General features: G+C 42.7%; 1 protein-coding gene across 1 annotated transcript; it reads right to left on the bottom strand.

Annotated features, from left to right (window-relative positions):
- Positions 1-6: 6 nt before the first annotated feature.
- Positions 7-22,130, bottom strand: DEPDC7 (DEP domain containing 7). Its single transcript, XM_004607884.2, has 9 exons — positions 22,021-22,130; positions 9,587-9,977; positions 6,794-6,921; positions 5,815-6,001; positions 2,079-2,290; positions 1,209-1,351; positions 753-878; positions 578-656; positions 7-305 (listed from the first exon to the last, which is right to left on the bottom strand). Exons 1-9 carry the CDS (start codon positions 22,094-22,096, stop codon positions 112-114), a joined length of 1,536 nt encoding a protein of 511 aa, XP_004607941.2. The 5' UTR covers positions 22,097-22,130; the 3' UTR covers positions 7-111.
- Between the last annotated feature and the right edge of the window lie 5,843 nt (positions 22,131-27,973).

The raw sequence follows: 27,973 nt of genomic DNA, 5'->3' as shown, positions 1-27,973 counted from the left end.
TTTTTTTATTGCAAAGTTTCACATTTAGAAGAACCCCCAAACTTACAAATATGATTGGATCTTTAGGACACATAATTTTTAAACATACAAATTATATACAAACATTAGTAATCAGTTTCCAAAGTATTCAATAAAGATGTCCGGGTGACACTTATAGAACTGCCTCAGCATTTTTTTCTTCTCTTTGGCAGACAGTTTTGAGTTCTCATCAATAGTTTTTAGTAAATTCAACAGTTCATCTTTGGTTGTCTTCTGTGTATGGTCAGAATAGTCCCCTTGATCAATTCTCTGGCAATAAATATATCCTTGAAGTTTTCAAAGTAAAAAGTTAATAATCATCATTTTTATACTTCTTATTTTTCTTCCCCATTTTGTAAAACTCACTGACAATACTAAGCTCTGCTAACTCGCTGGCTAACCCCTGGTCAAGTTGCATTGGACATGGAGACTCTCTACCAAGGCTGGGTAAATGAGAAGACTATTTAAGTTCAGCTGTATGCTTAACAACTACGGCAACTCTTTTCAAACAAAGGCATTTATCTTTGGGAGATTGTGGTAACACCGTGTCTGAGATTACCTGTGTCTCTATTCGGCTCTCTTCCCTTCTGAATGGCCATCAGTTTAACACTGACAATTTTATGTAGAGTCCCAGGAATCTTAAGGGAAAAAAAGATGATGGGAAATTATTCAAACACATTTTAACCTAGTGATCTATGACATAAGTACAACTTAACTACTGTCAAGAGTTTTACCTTAAAAACATCTTTTTGATGATCCATTAAAAAGAGTACCAGCAGATCAGTTTTGCCTTTGGATAAATTTTTATTGTCCACAATCGCTTTTGAGAATATTCTTTTCACAACCATTCGGTTGTCACTCTACAAAAATATAACAAAATGGGTCTCAGACTAGAAAAATACTCAAAATTATAGATGTAATATCAAGTATTCATAGCTATTGCCCATTTCAGCACAGTTGATGCTAAAGATAGAATCATCTGATAAGGCCCCAAGGAGGACTAAGGGTCCAGAGCCAGGGAGAGAGCTCAAAGGGCTGGAGCACATGCTTTCGTGTGGTGAGGCCCCGGGCTCCATCCCTGGCACACAGGACCATTGAGAACCACCAGGATCAACTCACTAGCAGTGAGTCACGAAACAGGATCTAAGCCACCAAACCAGATACTAAAGACATAACAACAAAAAACTTACTTCTTTCTGCAACTTAAATTCTGAAGGATGCGCTGCAACAGCCATGAAATATAGTAGTCTTCTAAATTCTTCTCTATTTTGGGAATCCAAAAGCTTCAGAAAGAGCTGAGTTGCTTCTAGTGCTATTTCAGTCTTCCCATTCACTTCAGCCAAAAGGGGGGAAAATGCTTTTAATTTTAAATAAGCATGACTTTAAACAGAAGAAAATTCCAATTAATCTAAATAGTAAACTTATTCAAAACTGTTCCCCAAAGCAAAACAAAACAACACTAGAAATTACGCGAATGGCCATACAAAAAAAGCAGCCTATTATAAAATTGGCAGATGCTATCTAAGTTCCTTGTCACATACTAATCCTATGATGTTAAATCTAACTCTTGGCTTTGTAAATTCTCAGCCTGTGTTCTTCACTAATACCTTTCAGGGGTATATCTTGTGATACATCTCAACTTGAGAATAACAAGATTTTCTGGAACCCCAATTTATTTTCAACAAATCAAGTTGAACAGTCTGGCTCACAGGAAGAATGGTCAAAGCAGAAATGTCTGTTCTTCTTTATAAAGGCCGATGGGAGGATGAATGAGGTGGTAATGGTAATGCTGTCTAAGGAGTATAATTAATACTCTGCTTATTAAAATTCCAGTGAATGAGAGCATCATTCCCCTGTGGCAGTCAGATTCCTCCAAAGCTTTACATAAAGCCTCTTTCCAAATAAGCCCTAGAAACTTTGGGGTAAACCTCCTTATCATGGATTTATCCAGACCATCTCCCAGCTTGAAGCAGTATCGCTCTGGTAAATTTTGAGAACAATTAGCTTTTCTCTACTTCCTCCAAAGGATAAATTCTAGAATCCAGTAAGATTTTATTTACCTAAGAGTTCTGCAATTCCATTATGCACATCAGATAAGTGATTTAATAGAGGTTCCCTGCTGCTGTAATATTTGCCAATGGCATCAAACAGAAGTTCTTTCACTAGGTCTATTCTATCTGGTTGCTCAGGAAAATTTCTGCTTATGTCCACCACCACCTGGTCTGGAAGGTATTCCAAGCAGTCAATTGCTGCAGAGAGCCACTCATCTTCCCTATGGGGGAAAAAAGTTGTTTTAAAAAGTAAAGAAGAACAAATTACACACAGTGACTAATTTACTAGCTATCTAGCTATTCCAGGTTTGTTAGCAGAGCAAATTTCTATGCACTTAAAAAAAGATAAGCACAATTATTTGTTTTAAGGGTCACTCCTGGCTGTGCTCAGGGATCACTCCTGGTGGTACTTGAGGGACCATATGGGATTCCAGGGATTGAACCTGGGTCAGCTGTGTGCAAGCAAGTGCTTTATCTGCTGTACTCTATTGCCAGTCCCAACAATCCAGTTATTGCTATACAACGAGGTTGTATATCCCAGGGAAATAGTTTGAACTGTCATATTTTCCCTTTAAAGAACAAGTTATTGACAGTTCAGACTTATAGTATATCAAAATTCAAACTTTACTTTAAAAAAATCTCTATGGGGCTAGAGAGATAGTACAGTGGGTAAGGTCCTTGCCTTATATATGGCTGACTGAGTTCAATCTCTGGCACCACCTATGGTCCCCCGAACTCTACCAGGAATAATCCCTGAGTCAGGAGTGAGCCCTGAGCACTGTGGGGTGAGGCTCAAAAATAAAAAATAAAATAAAAAACGCAAAATTTACAAGCCCAGGAACTCTAAATTTACTTGCTCAGGGTACCAAGGCAAGATGAGACAAGATCCCAGAACTGACTTTTAAACCAGCATTTCCCCTCTCCCACCCTCTTTAAAACATATATAACATTTCACAAATTTGTATATTATCCTAGAATAGAACCATGCTAATCTTCTCTGTCAGTCGAACTTCGGCATAAGTGCTGCTGAAGTGTCTTCACCATTATTTTTCTACTATAATGTGGCTTACTTCAGAGTTCTGTGTATGACCTATCCTTCCTTGTTCTGGCTAGAGAAGAAGGTAAAGTTTCAAAACAATTAAATATTAACTACCACTTCCAGTAAAATGCCAGCTGGGCAACTTCAAAAACACGCTACACTTCAAGAAATAAAATAACATTCATTTGGTTGATATATATACAGATTTTGTTTTTCTTAATTTCTTTTGTTTTAAAAACCATCTCTCAGTGGGGCTGGAGCAATAGCACAGCAGGTAGGGCGTTTGCCTTGCACACGGCCGACCCGGGTTCGATTCCCAACATCCCATGTGGTCCCCTGAGCACCGCCAGGGGTGATTCCTGAGTGCAGAGCCAGAAGCATCTCCTGTGCATCACCAGGTGTGACCCCCCCAAAAAAAAAGAAAAAAACATCTCTCAGTGCTGGAGTGATAGTATAGTGGACAGGGCGCTTGCCTTGCATGCGGCCAGTCCGTGTCGATCTCCAGCATCCCATATAGTCCCCTGAACATCACCAGTAGTGATTCCTGAGTGCAGAGCCAGGAGTAAGCCTTGAGCATCGGCTGGTGTGACCCAATCCCTGCCCCAACTACACACACACACACACACACACACAAATTAACCTATTTCTCTTCTGCAATGGATGCAGAACAACAATTTTTGTTGTTAGGGGTGGGGGAGATCAGGAGGCTGGGGTGGGTGGGGGCATATTCTTAGGGGCTCAGGAGCTATTCCTGGCACTGTACTCAGGAGTGGTAACTGTGAGATTGCTGGGGATTCAAACCAGGGTCAGCCTCATGAAAGGTCAGTTATCTATTTCAAATTTAGTAATTATAAAAGGTTTTAACATACTATTTCAGAATGTATACATGCAACTTAAATTGCAGAATACTGTTCCTGTTTACATAAGCAGCATTCAACAACTAATGTGTTAAAGTTAACTTTCACGTTAAGAGTTCTTTTTGTTTGGGAGCCATACCCAGCTGTGCATAGGGCTTGTAACTGGCTCTGTGCTCAGAGATTACTCCTGGCAGTGCTCAGGGGACTGTTATGTGGTGCCAGGGAATGAACCTGCGTTGACTGCATGCAAGGGAAGTGCCTTCTATGATGCACATAGCTCCAGCCCTCACATAAGGTTTTAAGCTGCCTTTCTTTCAGAGCCAAGATATATCTTAGTGGTAGAGCACATTGCTCAATGCTTGTGTTTGAACCCTGGCTTTGAAAAAGAAAAGAAAGAGTCCTACCATTTTTGAACTAAGTTGAACTCTGCTTCTAAAGCAAAACAATTAACATTTAAATAAGCTAGAAAAATAATAAAAAACACAACTAAAGGGGCCGGAGCGATAGCACAGCGGGTAGGGCGTTTGCCTTGCACGCGGCCGACCCGGGTTTGATCCCCGGCATCCCATATGGTCCCCCAAGCACTGCCAGGAGTAATTCCTGAGTGCAAAGCCAGGAGTAACCCCTGAGCATCGCTGGGTGTGACCCAAAAAAAAAGCAAAAAAAAAAAAACACAACTAAAAATATCATAATTACTTAGCATGAGAAACCTTCATATCTTAGTATTTATATTCAGGGGTGCAGTCACAGGTGAGAGCAAGAACTACTGTGCTGTATTTCTTTAAGAAAAGAACTAGTGAACTAAAAAGTACATATTCAAGAGGTGTTATAGGTGTGTAAGAGTGTATGCAGTCAAAGAAGTTTAAGAATCTGCCAAATCTGGGAGCCAGGAAAATGGCTTAAAAGGCTGGAGAGGAGGCTGGAGCAATAGCACAGCGGGTAGGGCATTTTCCTTGCACGAGGCCAACCCAAGTTCGATTCCCAGCATCCCATGTGGTCCCCTGAGCACCGCTAGGAGTAATTCCTGAGTGCAGAGCCAAGAGTAACCCCTGTGCATTGGTGGGTGTGACCCCCCAAAAAAAGGCTGGAGGGAGAGTACAGCAGATATGGTGCCCGCCTTGCATGCGGCTGACCTGGATGTGATCCCTGGCACCCCATATAGTACTGAAGCCCTGCCTGGTCTGGCTCAAAAAAAAAAAAAAGGCAGGGGAGAGCCAAAGCAGGTACTTTGGCATGCCTGGAGCCCCAGGTTACATCCCCAGGTTAGATCCCAAACACAGGGAGGGGGGCAACAGAGCGGAGAATGGCCCCCAAACAAAAGCTAAACAAAAACAAATAAGAATTCGGTCTGGAGAGATAGTAGAGAGGATAAGATACCTGCCTTGCATGAGCTGACCCCAAACTGACTGACCCCTGGCACAGCACGGTCCCACTGAGTACTGTCATGAGTAATCCCTGAGTACCTCTGAGTGTGGCATTCCCTGCCTTCTTCCAAAAAGACAATTTGTAAAATCTGTCAATTTTATCTTGGATTCCTTTGAAGAACAGACAGTAAGACATATTTACCAGGATGGGACATTACCATTTTCTTCACCTTATAATCATTTTACTCATAAACAGTTCCTCACAAGTCCACACACAAGCACTTGACATGGAAGTAAATGATGTGAAATGAGTATGAAAAAAAACGTTTTCTATCTTTAAAAAGGTAATTTTGTTCTTCACCTTCCCAAATACCAATACCAAATGAACACATTCACTGATCCTAGAAGAATCCAAAAGATCATGAAGCCATTATCTAGAATCTTCATACAAACACATCAAATTGGCACCATGTATTTCTACATACTGAGAGTCACCGTAAGCCTTGAGAATCCCTCGATCCAAATAATTACTGTTGACCAAGTCAGGCTGCCTCTTAGGTAGAGGAATTTTGGATACAGTCACTTGCTGTTTGAGTAAGGAGTCAAGAAGTGGAAGATCTATAAGTTGAAGTAAACGCCCAATTGTTTCTTCTTGCCATACTTCATTAATAACTAATAGGAAAATGACAAGGTGAAAAGTATCAGTTAATAACTAGTAAATGGCTCATCACCACAATATTTGTCAAGGCAGGTCTAAGCTAATAAATTTATGGCAAGAAGAAAAAAAAAACCCAACCTTGTAGAGTGAATTTTTATAACAAAGTTAAACAATTCAAAATTTATTTTTTAAGATCTAGGAGAATAGACTTTGAACACAGGAATTCTTCTCATTCTTTGTACTATAAAAAGCAGAATGTTAGAGATAAGAGATCAAGTCATATAACATGTTAATAAGGACTTTGGAAGAAAGAATGACTCATTGAAGCTGAAAACTGGCTTAAAACCATTGACTGCAGATTATTCCACTCAAGGTTTCCACAACTGAAAAGAGGGAGGGAAGGTGGAAATCAGTCATTAAGCTACATTCCACTGCCACAGACAAGGAAAAACACGAAAAAGCCTATGTTAATTTTTTAATGTAATTTTCTATTTTTATTTAACCTAAATACAATATTAGGGAAAGAAATATGTGAAAGCACAATTCAAATAAAAATCTGCATGCCAAACATTTCAGACCTGAATCTCTGCCAGCTGATAGGACAAAAGTCAGTGTTCAAGAATTGCAACACTGATCTATTTGTTAAAGATAATAGACCTCTGTTAAAACTTAATTTAAATGGCTTTAATACAGTGTGCTCTTTCTTTGTGGTTGAATATTTAAATTCTAATAAAGGTTAAGACTGAAAAATGTTAAACAACTATCATGAAGAGAGGTTTCTAATAATCATGTCATCTTTCACTTACCTTGGGGAGACAAGGTTGCAGAGATATTTATGCGAGGAGAGTTCGCTGGCTGTAAACTCAGATTTTCCCACAGGTCCTCTAAACTTGCCGATTTGATATCAGATGACTCACATAATGTATCTGCATACCTAAAGTGAGTTTATTTGATCGTCAATTTTTATAAACAAGCTCACATAAATATTTTAGTACTTCCAAACTTAGAGGGTTTCTGGAAAGTTTATTGGTAAAACCACAACAAATGCATATTAGAAGTGTAGAAACATAGAAATATTCCATCTTTCTTTTGAGGCTCAAAAATACACACTTCAGAGCCAGAGTTATAGGACAGCGGTTATGGTGTCTGCCTTGCAAAATGTGGCTGATCTGGGTTTGGTCCCTGGTACCCCTTCTGGCCCCAGTGCCCAGATGGGAGTTGATCTCTCATACTGGTGTGATGGGATTGAGGTTGGGAAAATTGTACACATGAAATTTGATCATGACTGGTCGTAAAGTTGGGTGTTATGAATAGCTTTGTAAATTACTGTACCTCAATAAAAAGTATTTTTTTTAAAAAGTGCACTCCTCAATAAATTTTTCTTTAAATATTTATAGTTAATAAATTCAGGGAGTCAGAGAGACAATACAGTGGTTAAGGTGCTTGTCCTCTATGCAGCCAACCCCAGCACCACACACGAGTGACCCCGGAGTACAGAGCCAGGTGTATCCCCTAAGCACAGGGGAATGTGCCCCCTAAATCATAAAAACAAAAACAAAAACAAAAAACATTCAATAATAAAAATTTTAGTCTCCAATTTTAAAACATCATCAAGTTTACATTATGCTATTTTTTATCAATTATGTCTACTATGGAGGCTTTACTTGAAGGTAGTGCCTATCACTTTCCAAATATAGATTTACAATCCTTTTTTTGCTTTGGGGCCGTGTCCAGAGGTGCTCAGAGGATTGAACCTGCGGCTCCTGCCTTTGAGGTCTGTGCTCCAGCCTGCCTGAGACTTTCCCTGCCCAGGTCCTTCAGTCCTTTCTCCACATCTCTGAAGGCCTAAGACTCTGAAAAAATCACGTTGATCCAGAGCTATCATAATGACAAAATCTATCTTTAATCTGTTCTAGTCTTTTATTAACTCATCTTTTATTGAGTTAACGCTGCATGTTGTTCCAGTACCTTCAAAGGTTGTCCTGTAACAAATATATACAATTTACCTTTCTAAAATTCCAACGTTCCAAAATTCAGGGGGTCAAGAGCTTGAGAGATAGAAGAGCAGGCAGGGTGCTTGCCACCCGGGTTCAGTTCCTGGCACCCCACATGGTCCTCTGGGCCCATCAGGAGTGATCCTTGAGTGCAGAGCCAGGAGCAAGCCCCGAGCACAGTTAGATGTGCCCCTCCCAAAAAACTAAAACAGAATTCCTGGGGCCAGAGAGATAGTTCTAGCCTTGCATGTGACCAACCCTAGTTCAAACTCCAGCACCACCAGCAATGGTCAGGGGTCAGTTCTGAGCAGACCCATGAATAGCCCTTGAACACTTCATTTTTGGGAGAAGAGGGGCCCACAGCCAGCAATGCTCAGGGGTTACTCCTGGCTCTGCACTCAAATTACTTCTGGCAGTGCCCAGGAGACCATATGGGGTGCCAGGAATTGAATCTGAGTCGGCTGCGTGCAATGCAAGTACCCTACTCACTGGGCTATTGCTCTTGCCCCCCTGAGCACTTCTGAATATGGTCCCAACCCACCTCCTCTCCCCCAAGAAGTCCAAAATCCTAAACACATCTGGGCCCAAGGGTTTCAGAGAAGGCATGCAGACCTGCCAGTGCAATATGTTCACACTGCCTTTGATGTTTTTACATTCCTTATATAGAAACAATGTTCTCGTGTTATGTAAAGTGTGAAAATATTTGACAGGCCAGGGTGATGGCTCAATGTACTTTGCATGCTGTAGCCCCCAGTTTCATCCCTGGCACTGCATGATCCCTGGAGCTCCACCTCCCCAGCCCCCACAACCCCTGCAAAAAAAAAAAAAAACACAACCTTAAAGTGAATACACAAAAACTGATTTTGGATCTAACCTCAACTTTCAGAGCACTGATTACACAGGCACTTGTACATAGCTGATGGGAATAAAGGGCAAAGATCTGTGTTATGAAAAATAAGTTCATTATGAATTTATCAACTGAAGCACTTTCAGCTCACTGGATGCTACAGATCTGTTCCCAGCTGCTCTCCGTACTTTTTCTCTTTGCTATTTATTACTGCTGCTCTTTGAGGTGCTCATCTGCAGACCTGGGGCAGACGCCCACAGCTGTCTCCACCAGGCTCTCTCGAGCGAGCTGCTGGGACAGTCTTTCAAAAATACAATCTTGTTGGGTTTAACAATCCCTCCAGGGCCTCCTCCACACCTGACTGGTGAACTGTAAACTCCTGAGTATGTCACATGCAACCCTCTGAATTCTGGCTCTCATGTGCCTTTCAGAGTTCACATTACCACGTGGATTCTCGTGACATGAGAACATACCTTCATTCCCCTTGGTTCTCATACTGCTTTGTGTCTCAACTCTAACCCTGGTCCATTCTGAAATTAGAACTTGAAAGCAGAGAAATAAAAAAATAAATGGTGGTTTCTGTTAAGTGCAAAATGTGAGCACACAAGAACTCTAGGAGATAACAGCCATCAAATTTATCCACAGACCCAGATTAGCCTAATTAACTGGTTCAAAGTAATTTAAAACCAGTGAGCATCTCATTAACAGCAGACAAAATCTTGCTGATAGATCCTGAAGGTCTACCAACACATACTAACCGAGAAGGTGAATACAACTTGTTTTCTTTGCCTAATTGACTGTCTTGGTGGGGTATCGTCGTGAATCTATAAAGGCTGCTACTACTATCTTCAAAGGTGGGTTTCTTATCTTTTCCGAAGACTCTGGTTGGAACTGCTTCAAATACTTTATAGTCCATCAGTGCTTGGCACACTCTCACCACTTTGGCTCGAGGAATATCTATGTCACCAAAATATTTGTTCTGAATTAGGTGAGAAAAAATGACATCGACAGCTTCTGAACCAACAAAACAGTCATTGTGTCTTCTTAAATGATGTCTTCGTTTTTTCACTTCGACTTGTGTGTGAAGAGTGTTTATAATGCTGCTCCACACATACGTAGCCCCAAATGGCTTCTGGGCCACACTGAAACCTGGAACAGGAAAAATTATGATAAAGAAATTTTGTTTATCTATAATTAGGGCCCTTTCTAAGCAACTTGGAAGCAAAGAGTGTCAACTTCCAAAGTTGCTAGTAAGGAACAATTATGAGGGTGGCTTGTTACTACAACAGTGAATTGTTAATAACAAAATTTTAAAAATGAGTGCCTACCATACATTAAACACTGTTCTTGCTAGAGCACAATAGTGATCACAGTTAGGTTTCTATTCCCTTTTCGGGGGGGGGGGTGGGGAGGACACATCTGGGAATGCTCAGGGCTTACTCCTATCAGGGCTCACTCCTGGCAAGGCTCAAGGGACTGACTATATGTGGTGCTGGGGATCAAACGTGGGTCGGCCACATGTCAGGTCTTTATTATATAGCTCAGGCCCCAAATCCCTATTCTTCTGGATTTATGTCTTGAGGGATGATATAGACAACACACATGTTAGATCAGTAATAGGAAGAAAAATAAAAATACGAAAGAAAGAAGATGCTACATGTGTAAGGATGCCAGCAAAGACCTCTCTGACAAGGTGATCTGAGAGGAAACCTGAGAAGCCCAGGATGCACTCCCCAGCTATCCAGGGAAAGGCGGACACTAGAAAGAACACGGGCCCGATGACAGAGTGTGCTCTGCTAGGACAGGAAGGAGGGAGGGATGGCCTGAGTGAGTGATCGGGGCAGAGAACAACAGGAAGTGAGATGAGAGAAGAGAGGAGATGGGGCTTGGGTGGAGGAGATCAAGGAGGACTTGTTTGCTAAGAACGCCATGAAGAGCCTCACATGTAATTATCTGCCCATCTGAGGAGCCCTAGGAGATAGCCCTGCTGCCCCAGAGGGGAAGTATGACTTCCAGACACAACGGAGGGGGTGGACCTGGGTATGACAGACGGACTTTGACTTCAATTATTTTTCAGATACGTAGGTAGGTACAGTTATAGGTATATACGCACAATAGTTGCTGAAATCAATTAATGTTCTTAAACTTCCCCGGATTTTGCTTTGCTGGGTTTTTTTTTTGGGGGGGCAGGCGGGCAGTTGGTTGTTGTTTTTGAGTCACACCTGGCTGTGCTCGGGGATCACTCCTGCCGGGGCTCCGGGAACCAAATGGGGTGCTGGGATCAAGCCCGGGTCAGCTGTGGGCAAGGTACTGTTGCTTTGGCCCATGGCTGATGACTTAAGTATTTTGTAAGCAGAGTAAACAAACACTTTGGTTCCTGCCCAGGAGGAGCTTACAAGCTACTAGGAAGATAGGGAAAGCCAGAAGAAATAAAGCATGACTTTAATCTAGAAAGAAAGAAAACATGCTTTCAAAGAGATCACATTTTCCCATCATTGTAATCAGTTGGTATTTAATAAACTACAAAGGAGAAACACTGAAAGGAAAATGGAGCATAGGCTTTAGAAAACGGGTAGAGCAGAATCTAGCTAATCAGCTTGGTGGCTTTCTGAATGGTGAGACTTTTTATATAAACAACAGAATATCCTTTGAGATGTTACCATGCTTTTCTGCGGTCCTCTGGCTATTCAGTGATTCTTATTTTTCCCCAAGCCCCCATTTCTGTCGAGTGTATTTATTTATTTTTAGGACATCCTGACAGAGAAGTTGCGAACATTACCGTCTTAGTCTTAAAAGGGAAGCAATCCACATCATTCCAGAGAGGTATCTACTGACTCTGGGGGTGTTTTGGAATGACGGGGGTGGGGGAGAGTGGTAAGAGCCTCCGGTGCTTTTAAAAATTTTTTGTTCAAATAAAGAAGATAGGTTGGGGGTGGGGTGCAGACTGATTTTTTATTTATTTATTTGTTTGTTTGGGCTTTTTTTGAAAAGAGGGTAGAAGGCCAAACCAAGTTTCTCTTAGTAAGAAATAAAGAGAGGAGCCGTAGTGATACTATAGTGTGAGGGCACTTGCTTTGCATGTAGCCAGTGGGGGCTTCGATCCCAAGTACCCCATCTGGTCCTCTGAGAAATGCCAGGAGTAATTCCTGAACACAGAGCTAGGAGTAACACCTCTACCAAAAATAAAAAGTAAGTAAAGAGCATTGTAATTAAATAACTTAAAATCAACACACCGTAGGATGTGGGAAAGAGGTCAAAGGGCAAGAGGCAATGCTTTCCATGCTGCAGGCCTGGGTTTTATCCCTGCACTACATACCCACCCCGCACACCCCCAACCATTTCAGAGCAGCCCCCCAGAGCATGACGCACAGCTGGGCTAGGCCCCCCCAAAAAAACAGAAAGAAAGGAAAAAGAAAGGGTAAGGTGAAAGCAAGGATGACTTCATGAAGAACTTCAGAACTCCACTAGGGGCTGGGGAGCTAGTATAAAGGTCAAGGCCCTTGTTAGCATCCTGGCACCACCTATGGTTTCTCCCAGGCACCTCCAAGAGTGGCCCCTGAGCACAAGAGTCAGGTGTGGCCCCAAAACAAATGGAAAAACCTTCCACTTAATGAGGCAGTCATAATATTGGGATTTTAAAAACTTTATCTTTGTGCTACAATAAACATGGGAGTATAGAGAACCTGTGGGTTGTATTTACACCAGTGGAATTTGGTTGCTACTAGGAACTCTGTGTGTGTGTGTGTGTGTGTGTGTGTGTATGTGTGTGTGTGTTTTAAAGAGCATCTTCAGTGTTGCCTGGAGGATATGTGGCTCCTATTTAATGTTAGGCCCTTGCCAGGAGGTCACTGGATCTTGGGGTGATCATGCAATTCTAGGCGTCAAACAGGTGAGTCTCAAGCATGGGCTATACTCTCTAGAGAGTATTTGAACATCTTTATCGTAAAAACTAATAACACACAGAGAAACTGTTTGTGAATATGTTTCCAACACCAAAGGCACAGGGATAATTTATTAGCATGTCATTTATGCTACAGTATTTAGTGTCTATGGAACAGAGTCAGAATCAGTCATTTAATGGAATCTCAAAATATGTGCAAGTCATTCCTGATATCTAGAACTCAAGGATAGCTGTACTGTTTCCAAACACAATCAATAAAAGGAGTGCTGGCAGTTCCTATTCCTAACTTTCCCAAATACTAGAACTCATAGCTGAAAGTTAAATGAAGTTAAATATTTGCTTTGTAGTTTATTTCCAAATGTCATTTTATTATTATGTTAACTGAGCACTGACAACATGAAAAGCTTTGCTTTCTCTCACTTAATCCTTTTTTTGTTTGTTTCTGTTTTTGTTTTTTTGCCCACATCTGGCAATGCTAGGCCTTACTCCTGGCAGTGCTTGGGAGGACCATATGGGATGCTGGTGATTGAACCAAGGTCAGCGCGTGCAAAGCAAACGCCTTACCTGCTGTACTATCACTCTGAACCTCTCTTATTTAATCCTGGTAACTTTTTTGAAATTATTTTTTAAAAGAAAATCTTATTTACCTTTGTTTTACAAGATAAGATTTGGGGAAAGATTTTGAGAGGGTTTTGGGATTTTTTATTTGGGGGGGGGTTAGGGTCCTGAGCACTGCTGGATATGACCCAAAACCAAAAAATTTGCACTCATGAATACAACTAATAAAAAATATTTTTTCTAGTATTTAAGCATACTAAAAGTCTGCCACCAGATAATTTTTTATTAACCTTTTCATTGGAGACTTGAATTAAATGAAAGAGCTTTCAGCAAGCTAATGAAATTACAAAAACAAACAAAAACTTTAAGGTCTGTGAACCCTTAGTCAGTATTTCAAACTTCGTAGTCACTGCTCCTAAAATCAGGTAGAGCATTTGCCTTGCATACAGTCACCCCAAGTTAGATCCTCAGCACTCCATATGTTCCCCTGAGCACCATCAGGAGTGATCCCTGAGTGCAGAGCCAGGTATAAGCCCTAAGTACCACTCAAAAAAACCAAAATAGAAAAAAATATTAATCCCCCAGGGGGATTAAGAAATACAGTAGTTTATCAGAAATTCTGTAACATATACAATCCAGTGTACAAGGGTAAAACAGTGAAGGAAAATAGTAGGATAAAACTTTGTAGAGATTAGGCTGCCTTTATGTATCAGTGAAATAGATGTCAGGGCTAGTGATAATATTAAAGCATAAATTGTAGGGCCAGAGTGATAGCACAAACGGGAGGGTGTTTGCCTTGCATGCAGCCGACCCGTGTTTGATCCCTATCATCCCATATGGTCTCCCGAGCACCGCCAGGAGTAATTCCTGAGTGCAGAGTCAGGAGTAACCCCTGAGCATCCCCACGTGTGACCAAATAAATAAATAAATAAATAGAACCTCTAAAAAAAGGGGGGGGGGAACTGAACAATAGAACAGAGGGTTTGGGTGTTTGCCTTGCACACGGCCAACCCAGGCTCGAATCCCAGCATTCCATATGGTACCCCCGAGCACCTCAAGCAGTAATTTCTGAGTGCAAAGTCAGGAGTGACCCCTGTGCATCACCGGGTGTGACCCAAAAAGCCATAAATAAATAAATAAATAAATAAAAGCAGGTAATGGTTGAGCTACAGGTAGGTTAGCATACAAATCCTAAAAGATAAGGCTGAGTCATTTGCTAAGGAGGGAAAAGGGAGGGGACAGACAACCTGTGACGTTGAAAAGACTAATCTTCCCAGGGGGATTAAGAAATACAGAATAAATTTCCCCATATTAACTTGCTTCGTAAAGGTGGGAAATCAGGAAGTTTTACAGGTTGAATAGCAAGGTACAGAAGATTAAAGAACAGGTTAGAGCAGGACAGTGGGCACCTGTGGGCCGCACCGTACTCCCAGAGTTCCCCAGGCATGATACAACCCAGCCCGCTCAGGTCCCCTCTGCGCTCACTGACCATTCATTCCCAAGCACTGCACGCTGGGATATTTTCCTTCAAGCACCACCACCCACAGACCTAAAGTAACTCATGGTCTTACAGATACTTTAATACAGAACATACCCCGAATCTGACAAGTAAATGTGCCAAAACCCACACCTGGATAACCTGTTTTTTAAAGTGCTGACTTCACCTGATGAACACAGATTCCCCCACAAGCTGGTTTGAAATGTGTTTATCATCTGAATTTATGAAACATATTTATGAACTGAAAAATAAAAACACTGCCTTGAAGACACAGCCCCGTATGGACAAACTATTGTGATTTCTAAACAGGATTCAAGAGACATCTATAACAAATGCTTTGTAAGTCTGACCATCAGAATTTAATCTTTAGCTTGGTCACAAATCTCACTTTCCCGGAAGCTGGATAATTCTTTAGAAGTCATCACTATTTACATCTTGATGCATCCTTGTTTATATTTCCTTAAGTGTGCACCAAAAATATTATGATCAAAGGATCATAATATCTAGAAATCAACTTAAATAACCTTGATAAGACTATCTCTGTAGGGGCTGATGAGATAGGACAGCAGGTAAAGCACTTGCCATACACATGGCTGATCCGGTTCAACTTCAGCACCCCAGATGGTTCAATCTCCAGCAAAAAAAAGTGATCCCTGAGCAGAGAATCAGAAGCCTTGAGCAGGATGTTAGGTCTAAAATGCCAATTACAGGATTTTAGAGACTCAAGTTTTTTCTATTTTCTTTTACATAGGGGCAATGAATACCAAATAAAATATGGTAAGACATAAAGCATTTGACCCTATTTAAATTGAAAAGTTTTCTATAAGATGGCCTAACATGTGGCTCAGAAATTATTCTAAGGAGCCAGAATTACAGCACAGTGGGTAAGGTGTTTGCCTTGCATGTGGTTGACCTGTGTTTGATCCCTGGCATCCCCTATGGTCCCCCAAGCCTACTAGGAGTGATTCCTGAGTGCAGAGCCAGGAGTAATGTAACCTCTGAGCACTGCCAGGTGTGGCCTCAAAAACAAACAAAAAAAATGCTTTAGACAAGTTCTCTAGTCAACAGAGCGATAGTAACGTGGGCAGGGCATTTATCTTGCACACGCCTACCTGGGTTTAATCCCCAGCATCCTTTGTGGTCCCTCAAGCACTGCCAGGACTAAGTCCTGTGTGCATAACCAGGAGTAACCCTTGAGCATCACTGTGTGTGACCCCCTCCAAAAAAAAAAAAAACCCAAATTCTCTATTTCTCTAATAAATTCTTAAGAAGTACTTTGTTTAGGCAAGGTTTGCTTTCAAGACATTTTATCTTTATTTGAATAAAAGACAATGGCCAGATTATCTCCTCATTGGCCACCCTCCAGAACTCACGGCTGCTTCTCCCAGAAGGGAGCATAAAATGAGGCCCCCATAATCATGCCATCGGACTCTACACCAGGGATGCCCCAGAGGGGATGGGTGAGAGCCCTCTCCGCCCGAAGGGACCCAGCCCCAGCAGCCGACCTCCACTACCCAACTGCCACCACGCTCCAGGCCACTTTCCACATGCTTGGGCTGAGCCTCACACATGAGTGAACATAATATTCTTGGACCGCATGGCTGTGAACACATTCTCATAAAGGGAAATATATATATGCCTCTCAGAGAGCCTGGCAAGATACCGAGATTATCCCACCCATAAAAAAGAGCCTGGCAAGCTCCCTGTAGGGTATTTGATATGTCAAATACAGTAACAATAACAAGTCTCATTCCCCTGACCCTGAAAAGATCCTCCAACTGTTGGGAAAAATGAGTAAGGAGAGGCTGCTAAAATCTCAGGGCTGGGACGAATGGAGACGTTACTGGCACCTGCTCGAGTAAATCAATGAACAACAGGATGACAGTAATACAGTAATAAACTGAATAAAAGAAGCAGTTACTTTTCTTTTTTTGGTGGGAGTTGTGTACCATACCTCAGGAGTTACCCCTGGCTAGATGCTTGGGGAACAAAAACACATGGAGCCAGGGCTCAATGCCAGGGTCTCAAGTTCTCTGCCACTGAGCCATACCCCCAGACCAACAGCAGCAATTTCTCAAAAGCAAAGACTTGCTCTTTTCATGTATTTAAAATCTAACCACCCCGCCCCCATTTTGTGTGTGTGTATGTGTGTGTGTGTCTGTGTGTGTGAAGAAAGATAGTTTTTATTGAATGAAAGTTGCTCAGAAAGAGGTAAAGAGATGAGGAGGGAAATGTGTTCAAGAGAGAACACGGGCTTCTCCAGAGAGAACATAAGCAAACAAAGCCCTACAGACAGAGAGATACATGTGCAAGGGAGAACATGGGTTCAAAGAGCAAGCCTGTGCCCAGCCCCCAGATTTATCCATCAAATTTAAACCTCTATACATCATAAATATGATCCCAATGTAAGGCAAACATATAGAATAACTAGAGCATGCTACTTCCAAAAAAACATATAATAATTCTATTATTATATGTCTGGAAATAATTCTATTTCCATTCTAGTGCACTATACTGGTCTTCCAAGAAATAAATAAATAAAAAGCATGCCTGAAACAACTGTATTATGTACAAATTTGTAAATCACGATCGTTTTTCTTTCTTTTTGGGTCACACCCGGCGATGCACAGGGATTACTCTTGGCTTTGCACTCAGGAATAAATCCTGTTGGCCACATGCAAGGCAAAGACCCTACTTACTGGGCTATTGCTCTAGCCCCTAACTCACAATGTTTTTATAAAAATAAATAAAATTACCTTCACAAAGAAAAAAGTATTTAATTCCACAAAGCTTTTTAGAAACAATGAATTTGTGCACTGTTTCTTTCAAATATTCTTAAGAGTTTTCAGGGTTGAAATACTTATTTATTTTTGCTTTGGGGTCATACCAGCAATGCTCAAGGGTTATTCCTGGCTCAGCTCAGGAATTAACTCCTGGCAATGCTCAGGGGACCATATGGGGATGTCAGGGATCAAACGGGAATCAAACCCAGGTCAGCCACACGCAAGGCAAACACCCTATTTGCTGTACTATCGCTCCAGCCCCAGGTTCAAATTCTTTAACAGCTTTACAAATTGTTCTCAACCAACAGTTATTCAATATATATTAGCTATAGGTTATTTCCAACTACTAAAACATTTTTAAAGAAGAGTGGTTCTCAGTGGGTGATTTTACTCTCCACTGGACATTTGGCAATGTCTGGTAACAGATTTGGTGACAAACTGAGGAGGGACAAGTGACACCTACTGGGCAGAAGGGGACCAGGAATGCTGCTCAACATCCCACAATACCCGGGCAGCCCCAACAAACAAAACGTCAGTAGTACCAAAGTTCAGAAACCTTGGGGCTACTGAATAATGTTTAGAACTGTGCCAGCGGAGCAGGCACAGAACTAGTCTCTGTGAGTACAAGGTTTAGAGTCCTAGAGACATGGTTTCCTTTCTTGTTTCCATTCTAGACTTATCAGGCAATCTGGCCAACTGCCAACCTTTTCTGCTCCTAAGACAAAGGCAATTCCCCCTCTCTCAGTTACTATAAAGATTATATGAGACAAATATGCAAAGTAGTTAGCTGACTTGCCAGCAATGAACAGATGGATAACTTGGATAACTAAAAGGGGGAAATCATCATAATCTAGAAGAGTCAGATCTAGTCAATGTTTTAAATAGACCAGAAGGCACTGATTCGATCCCTGGCATCTCATATGGTTCCCTGAGCACCACCAAGAGTAACCCCTAAGCACAAAGCCAGCAGTAACCCCGAGCACTGCCAGGAATATCTCCCCTGCCCCCCCAAAAAAAAGATGGGGTCCTAGGGGCAAGGAAGGGGTACAAGTGGGCAAAAACTAATGAAATGTGAACAAAGTAAGGGCTTTAGTTAATATCAATTGTATCAGTAGTTCTGAGAAATAAGCTATACTAATGTAAGATAAGGGAACTGAGTGATAGACAGGAACTCTCTGTACTAACGGGATGATTGTTTTTATTAAAGTATAAATATAAATCGACTGCCAAAGTTTTAGAAGCAAAGAGAATCTTCTCTTCGAACCAAGAGAACAGTCCCAAGCTCAAAGAGTTTGCCCTTCACCTGTCCACACTTGCTAGGTCTTGTCAAGTCTGAACAGTATTCAACCCAATAAAGACTACACTAAGGAAAGATAAGACATTACAAATACCGAGAACTTAACACACTTCATTAGAAATTAACAAATATGGGGCCAGCCCAATAGCATAGCTTGCCTTGGACAAAGTCGATCCAGGTTCAATCCTCTGCACCCCACGTGGTACCCTGAGCTCACCAGGAGTGGTCCCTGAATACAAAGCCAGAAGTAAGCCCTGAGCACTGCCAGGTGTGGTCCCCAAGTAAAACAACAACAAAAGAAACAAATGAATATGCAAATCCTAAATTATTTAGGACTAATTTTATTTAATAACTTTTAAGGGAGGCTTTAATACACTATAAGAGAATTGTCAAGATAAAGGAAGAAAACCTTAAAGTGTAACCAAAATTTCACACAAAAAGAAAAATTGTAGAGAAATGTGTTGCAGGTCTTAAAAATAGACAACTATGACCATGTGGGAAAACTTCCTAACACCAACACAAACATTGCAAAACTTTTATGGCAACTTGCTTTTGGTGGCTCAGTTTATTTTCCTCTTTGTGGCTGGCCGTCGAGCTGTCATGCTGACTATTTGAGGGGGGGAAAAAAGGGCACGTAAAGCATGTAAAATAAATCTCTACTGGTGAGAACAATTTGAAATTTGTTGAGAGATCTATCAAGGGTAGGCGCTGGCTCCGGCTTTAATGCAGAGAGACTAATGAAATGGCATATGGGAAGAATGTTGAGCTCTCTGGAAAAGTGATACCATGTGAATTCAAGGGGTTGAGTTACAGTAGACAAAGGCTAACCTGGGTAACATGCCACATTTCTGTCTGTGTTAAAAAAAAAAGTGGCTTCAAAGTATCTGCGGAAGGTTAGCGTGTAAAGGGCCATTAATAAGGTTGTGACAGTGCCTTTGAAGTGGTAGAAGTTACTACTAGGTGGGGAAACAGAAGCGCAGAGCTGCTTGCTAGAGCACACTGAGTATGACCAGGTCGCAAGTGCCAGAGACTCCCGTTACTGTTACTGAGCTCCCCGGGGCTGTGAGCACCTAAGGGTGGAAGGAAGATTAACAAACGCTAACAGGTAAGATTCCAAGTGCAGCTACTCAAGCAAACGAGAAAGGTAGAGGGTCCCTCTCCTCGCTGCACCTGGTCTACAGAGGAGGGTGGTTTCTTGCCCAGCACTTCCCGCCGGGAGTAAGCTACTTAGTGTTGAAAACAGGTCCCCTTGCACCATCTGACAAGCTGCTCCCAAATGCAGAAAGCCCGAGGTATGTGACAGGTGGGGCTTTCTGGGGGCTGGAGATGGTACAGTGGGTACTGTGCTTGCCTTGCTCATAGCCAACCCCGGTTTGATCCCCAGCAACCTATACTGGCCCCCGAGCACCTCCAGGAGTAATTCCCTGAGCACAGAACTAAAAGTCCTGAGCACCTCCAGGTGTGGCATAAAAACCTAAATAAATGTGAGGTTTTCTTTAACTCAGAAAGTGGGCCTCAGACCTTTCAAGACTTTCCCCAGGGCAGAGCGACAGTACAGCCCGGAGGGCGTTTGCCTTGCACCCGGTTGATCCGAGTTCAATCGCTGGCATCCCATATGGTTCCCCAAGCAATTCCTGAGGGCAAAGCCAGGAGTAACCCTAGAGCATCGCTGGGTGTGACCCCCCCCCAAAAAAATTTAAAAAACTGTTTTCCCTATGATTGGATTTTAAAGAGTCAGACAAGGAGAGAACCTGATGGAGTTGTCAGGAAGTCATCTGCAGAAGAAAGTCATTTTGTGAGAGTCCTTAGGAACATGCAAATGAAAAAGTGCTTCTTTCTCCCAACCCATCATTGCCTCTTTAGGGATTAAAGAGACCATTCTGGGCCAGGGAGTCACCTCAAAGGGTTACAAGGTGGGGGCTGGAGTGACAGCACAGCGGGTAGGGCTTTTGCCTTGCAGGCTGCCGACCCAGGTTTGATTCCCAGCATCCCATATGGTCCCCTGAGCACCGCCACGAGTAATTCCTGAGTGCAGAGCCAGGAGTAACCCCTGTGCATTGCTGGGTGTGACCCAAAAAGAAAAAAAAAGGGGGGGGGGTTAGAAGTTGGCACCACACCACCCCTGAGGCTGTCAGGAGGAACCCCTGGCCTTCAAACTGGGGGTAGCCCTTGACCATGGCCCCTATGTGGTCTCCCCCAAATAAATGAAAGGATGGTTTATTAGTAAGTCAAACACAAGACTGGGGACACTGAAGTGGCACGGACTTAGATTGTGTGTTTTCACTGACCACTGTGGCCGGGAGGAAGAAGTCCGTTTCACTAGCTGGCACTGTGCAAAAGGCAGGCTTTTGGTCAGCCAGGGAACCAATTCCTCTAACGGTGCCACTCGGCAGTGCAGAAAGGGAGAAGAGCTGAAACTCATCTGAAAACTGGGGAAACTCCAAGTGTTACAGGCCGCGCTTAACTCGGTCTCACTGAGCAGGGGCTGAGCTAGAATCACAATTTTGGAACCCACCACCCGACTCCGCTCAATCCGGACACTGAAAGGAAAGAGAAAACTAAACAAACTGCCGCCAAAGATCATGGCAGAGTTCACCAACGTCGCTCCCAATGTCATGACACTCCCCGTGAGAAATCTTTGTTGCAAAAAAATAAATAAATAAAATCTATGTTCAGCCATACTGCTTATCTAGATAGTGTAATAAATAAACACCTTTTAAACGCCAGATTTCTGCGGGGGGGACCGAAGACAACAGAAACCCCCTCGTCACTCCCAGCGTTTGGAGGACTAGTAAGAGGGCAGGAGGGCTCACCGAACTTGCTCGTGCCCCTGAACTTGCCCAGTCTCGGCGCTTTCGAGCCCCCGAAGCCCACACAGACCCGCCGCCGCCGTCCAGGTGCTGATGTGGAACTTCGCCGGAGCCCCACGGCCACGCGGCGGGCGGACGCACCGGCGCGGCGCGGGGAAGCGGACGCGGAGAAACTGAGCGCAAAGCCGGAGCCCGGGCGCGCTGCGGGGGACGCCGCTGGCAGCTGCCCAGGCAGCCCGAGCGGAGCCGGGTCCGCCCACACGGCGCGGGCGCCGGCCACGGGAAGAAGGGCTCCCCCACGCCCCGCGCGGTCCCCGCAGCCGCCGACACCTCGCGGCACCTTACCTGGAGGCCGCCTCTGAGCGGGGCTGTGCAGAGGCGACAGGTTGAGCGCCGCCGCCTTCTCCCGCACCGTGGCCATGGCCGCAGCTCCGCACACCAGCGCCGCAGGTCTGCGCTCCGCCGGTTAACCGGCCCGGGCCGGGGCGTGGCTTCCGTGGCGAGGGGCGTGGCTTCCTCAGGCCCCGCCCCGCCTTGAGAGTCACGTGCGCTAGGGGACGGGGGTGGGGGGGCGCGCCCCCTTTCCTCCCCGCCCGCCCTTCAGGAAACCGCGCCCCCCGCAGTAGCCGGGTGGAGGGTGGGACGGAAGGTGGGCACCGGGCCGCCTCGCCTCATCCTCGCAGCTGCAGGACGAGGACCTGGCCGACTCAGATCGACTGGGTTTTGAACCTCCATCCTCTGTCTGGGGGCTCCTCCGTGTCTTCCTTTGGGACGTGGCGGGTAGAATTAAGAACTGTTCTTAATGAAAAAAAAAACTTTTTCTTTTCTAATTAGAATTTTTTGTTGTCTGGGCTGGAGAAATAAGCACAGCAGGGAAGGCGTTTGCCTTGCATGCGGCTGAGCCAGGTTCGATCTCCACCCTGCCCAGATGGACCTCTGAGCATCACCAGGAGTGATCCCTGAGCGCCACCGGGTGTGGCTCAACAGCAAAACAGACCAATTTTTGTGGTTGTTAATCCAGCAGGATTCGGGGATCATTCTTGGCGGTGCTTGGGAGACCTCTTTCTGCCCAAGATCGCCTTCCACCCTCCCACATGCTGCCGTTATTATCCGAAGAAGTTTAATGAATGAGCGGAAGTCATTCAGATTCACTATCTACTAAGAGGTTATCAGTCGGGAAATTGGTGACACCTCCAAAGTAACTCGGGTGAGAATAGAATTCTCGCCGAACGGGAGTAATGGCCAGGGGCTCCTAGTTCACGGGAAGTTGAATCCAGGGGTTCCAGCGTTGGGTATTCATCTGAAGATCTAAGGTCAAGATCTAAGATCAATGATCTAAGAAACCAATACCGATGGCTATATGCTTGGCCCTTTTAAATGTCGAATTTAGTAATTTTGCAATCATATTAAACCTTTGGTACATATCTAAACGTCATCTTGGAAGGAGGATGTCAAAATGGTCAGATTGTGTATTAGAATGGTGCTAAGTAGGAGTTCATTACTTAGCTTATTGGAAGGAGCTCCTACGTGTTCTTTCAGAGAACCTTCACTAAGAATCACAATGTATGGGCACGAGTTCTAATCTTCACAAATGTAGAAGATTTATGAAGATTAATAAGAGTTCAATGGGTGAGGCCGGTTGTTCTCAATAGGGGCAACTGGCCCTCCTAGGATTTAGAAAAAGTTGCGAACCCGCAGATCCTTTTTTTAAATGTAATTTCTCCCCCTGGTGGTGGTAAAACCCAGACTCAATTGTGTTCTAGGAATTGCCTTTGTAATTTTTCACTACAGCTCACAAAAACATAAAATAGAATTAGTTTCTGGCGCCCAGTGACCTGTGTTTTGTTTGGTTGCTCATCTGCTGGTTCTCAGAGGCTATCCCTGCTCTATGGGCTCGCTCCCCCGAGATGCTGGGACATTCAACTCAGGCCTCCAGCATGCAAAACAGCTCAGTTCATGAGTAACTCGACCCACTGCCCCGATAACTTTGTCCCATGGTGCATAACTGAATGAACAAAGGCCATCTCAACTATTGGGCTGAGAAAATTTTAAAAAGTTAATCACATTTTTTTAGGGGGGGAAGAAGAAAAAAAGAAAAAAAAAGTTAATCACATTTTTTCCTTCCTCTCTCTCCCTCCTTTCTCTGTCTGTTTGTCTGTCTTATCTGTCTGTCTGTCTCTATCTCTCTCTCATTCTCTCGCTCTCTCTCTTTCTCTCTCTTTCTGTTCAGGAATTAACTCAGACGCTGTGCACTCAAGAATCATTACTGGAAATGTCTGGGGACTTTATGGGATGCTGAAGATAGAACCTGGGTTGGCCAGTACAAGGCAAGTACCTTAACCACTATACTATCTCTCGGGCCCCAGCTAATTGTGTTTTTGAAAACAAATCTGGGTAAATTACAGTTTTGGCTCTTTTGAAAGAGCGACAAGTTGGACACTTTTACAACAGTTTAAAGAGAGTTTCACCACCTCGTGCTGTATTTCTCAACCTAACCTTAATAGTGTTGCCTCTTCTCTCTCAGTCCACCTTCAGTTCATCCTTGGAAACGTAACAAACTTCACCTTCACTGAACAGATTTTTCCACATTGCCCCAATATAGTCTTTGACTACTGATGTCATTATCTAGTGCCATATTTTATTGATACTGTCTATTAATCCTGCTTAACTATTTCAACCTACACATCTTGACTAACAAAACTAGAAGAATATACTGGGAAGGGAGCATATTTTATACTGCCTAGATATTCTTTCTTACTATATGCACTATTGGGCATATTTTGATTTTTCTCCTCAAAATTTAAAAAAAATTTTAAATTGCTATTAGGCTAAAGAGATAAATGAATGGGCCAGAGAGCATGTTTTCCATAGTGAAGGCCCAATTTTCTTTTTAATTTTTTTTATTGAATCACTGTGAGATAGACCCGTACAAAGCTATTTATGATTAGGTGTCAGTCATACAATGTTACAACATCCATCCCTCCACCAGTGTACATTTCCCAGCACCAACGTCCCCAGTTTCCTGTCACATCCCCTGTTACCTGCCTCTATGGCAGGCACTACTTTCTCTCTGTCTCTCTGTGTCTCTCTGTCTCTCTCTGTCTCTTTGTCTCTCTCTCTTTCTCTCTCTCTGCCACTTCCTTCCTCCTTTTGGGCATTGTGGTTTGCAGTACAGAACTGAAAAGTTATCATGTATATCTATTCACCTACTTTCAACACTCAGTTCTTGTCAAGAGAGATCATTTCCAACTATTATTATCATACTGGTCCTTTATCTTACCTGGAGGCCCAATTTTGACCGTAGGTACCTCTGGTCTCCAGAGCACCACCATGAGTGAACCGTGTACCCCAAGTTCAGAGTGGAACCCAAGAACCACCACCAGTTATGGCTTCACCCCTTCCTGAAATAATTAGCATCATATTTTTAATTTTAATTTTTTAATTTTTGTACCACACCCAATGGTGCTCAGGGCTTACTTCTGTCTTTGCACTTTGGGGTCACTCTTGGCAGGGCTCAGAGAAACTTACGGAGTGCTGGGGATTGAACTGGGGTTGACCATGGGGAAGGTAGCACTTAACCTCTGGCCCCAGACTCATGTCTTACAGCTTTGTTTTATAACAAACAAAAATTGTTGTAGTAGACTATTTGTATTTAGGAAATGTATCCCTTTCTTCTTCACTATCATTTTTGTGGCCAACAGGTAGAGGAAATAATGAGAAAGCTAAAAATAGAAGGGAATTGAAATCTATTTTCTGGAAAGGCTCTGATACATAAATTTTTATTTTTTATTTTTTTATTTAATCACAGTGAGATACACAGTTACAGGTTGTTCATGATTGGGCTTAAGTTATATAATGTTCCAACACTCATCCTTCACCAGTGTACATTTCCCACCACCAATGTCCCCAGTTTTCCTCCCTCCCCTTTACACTCCCCCTGCCTCTGAAGTAGATACTTTTTTCTCTCCCTCTCTCTCACTCTGATACATAATTTATAAGTAAATTTGGTATAAAAGGAAGTTATTAAATTACCTTTTCCATGGTTCTTTCCACTGTAATAGAATATATGATTTCCCACCCCCCCCACCCCAGGATTACAGAAATGCTAAGCAATAATGCATTGCTCTGGGCATATTTAAGGGAAAGAAGGAAATTTTGATATTAAGTAAGCTTGAGGTTAAACTCTTAAAATGACTGGATGTTATAAGGCATCAAATGTTGAAGATTTCAGTTACTATTTTTCAGGCTACTACAGTGTCTTAACAGTTTAAAAATTAAATATACCGTGTTGAGAACCAGAGTGATGAACCAGGTAGGATGCTTGTGACCATCCTCGGTTCGATCCCCAGAACCCCGTATGGTCCCCCAGCCTACCAGAAGTTATCCTTGAGCACAGAGCTAGGAGTAAGCCATGAACACTACTGGGTGTGGTCCTAAAACCAAAAACCAAAAAGTCTCTATAAAGAAATTCACCACAAGTACAACCTTCTGTTTTCATAGTATTCTTACTATAACTGTAGATCCTAAGTTTATTTTTAAGAAGCAGAACATTTTTAATGTTAACTTTGTATAAAGTTACTTGGTTATATGAATCAGAGAGGACTGAGATAGAAATGTTTACCATAAGTATTTTGTAGAAATATTTCAGTTATTCACATTCCACCCCCTTGTTCTTTATATAAACCATAAATCAACAATGAGCCTTCTCATGAAGTAGTGAAGTGCATTATGCAGCTGTTTCACTCTTGTTCTGTACAAGTTTTGATGAATTAAAAACTAATGTAAATATATATTATAACCAATCTTTAGAACATAATAACGCCTATAGTAAAGTCAGGTGGCTATTTTGGGATGGTATACCAGTAAGTAGAAATAAATTATGAAAATTATGAAGATTCTTGTCAAAATTTTATTAAGGTCTTCAAAATTTGGCTTTGCTCAGCTGTTTTTTTTTCTATAAATGGAGCTTCTATTTTCCTCCACAAAATGGATATAGTTTTTTCTTCTGAATATGTGCAGTCCAAAAAAATACCACTAAATATTTAAAGATACAAACATGTTCAGATTCAGGAGTACTTATTTTTTTCTAATTAAAAAATTCAGGGGCCACAGGTATAGTAGAAAAGGTATTGCACTTGACCTGTACTCATCCAACCCATGTTCAATCCTCAGCATCCCATATGATCTGCCGAGCTCCCCCGGGAATAATACCTGAGTTCAAAGCCAGGTATAAACCCTAATCCTAAACACCTATGAGTGTGGCCCCCAAATAAAAGCAAACACAAAAAGTTTTTGTTACTTCTTTTTTTTTTTTTTTCAGATCTCTTTCACCTCTGCTGTTGAAGTTGTTGTGGTGACTAGAGATTGCACACATGCTTGGCTGTGGTGCTCACCAGGGTCACACATTAGGTTGTAATGCTCACACTTGGCTGGGGTGCTCCAACGTTTGCTCTCCTGTATCTGTGTCTTCTTGCACACATGCTCACCAGGGCTGGCACTTTAGTTGAGTTGCACACGTGTTATGGTTATGATTCTCACCCATACTTCTAGTTGCAGTGTTTGCAAGGGGTTGCACCCCTTTCGGAGTGCCCACCACGCTGTGGTATGGTGGGAAATCCCTGGATTTCTAGGGATCACAGACAGCAGAGCTGGCAGGCTCCAACAGCAGAGCCACCAGGATTGCTCTTAGCACATGTGGACACAAGAGATTTGAACTCGTGACCATACATTTGTAAGGCCGATGCTCTAAACCACTGCACCACTCTCCCATCCCCATACTACTCTTGATTTACTACCTGAGAGTCAACATCTGGTCAAGAACAAGCTTTGATGTTAGCCACAAAATACAAAACTGAACACTAGGCTTGACATGACATATTTTCCTGCTCACTGGTTGTTACTCCTCAGGTGTCTCTCCTCCCTGTTCAGTGATGTGTAAGTGCCTCCGGGCACCCCTCTGAGCTCCTCTCTGATCTGGCCCATCCAGCCTCATGCATGCAAATTATTTCAGTACTTCCAAAATTATCTCTAAACATTTTTTTTAAAGCACCAGCTTCATTTGTTCTGCTGCCCACTCTATATCCCTACTTGGGTGTCCAGTAAGCATCCAAACTTTATGTCCAAAACCAAACCCCCAATCTCCTCCCTTTATGTTCCACAAATAATTCTCCTACTTACTGGAAATTCCACTTTCCTAGCAGTTTTGGACAAGACTCTTGTAGTCATAACCTGATTCCTTTTTTCCTCTCACACTCTGTGCAGAATTCATGTGGAAATTTATTAGTTGTACTTTCAAAAT

This window comes from Sorex araneus, chromosome 6 (assembly GCF_027595985.1).
Source record: "Sorex araneus isolate mSorAra2 chromosome 6, mSorAra2.pri, whole genome shotgun sequence".
NCBI lineage: Eukaryota > Metazoa > Chordata > Mammalia > Eulipotyphla > Soricidae > Sorex > Sorex araneus.
Note: the sequence above shows the minus strand (reverse complement) of the source record. Positions and strands in the feature narration are given on the sequence as shown.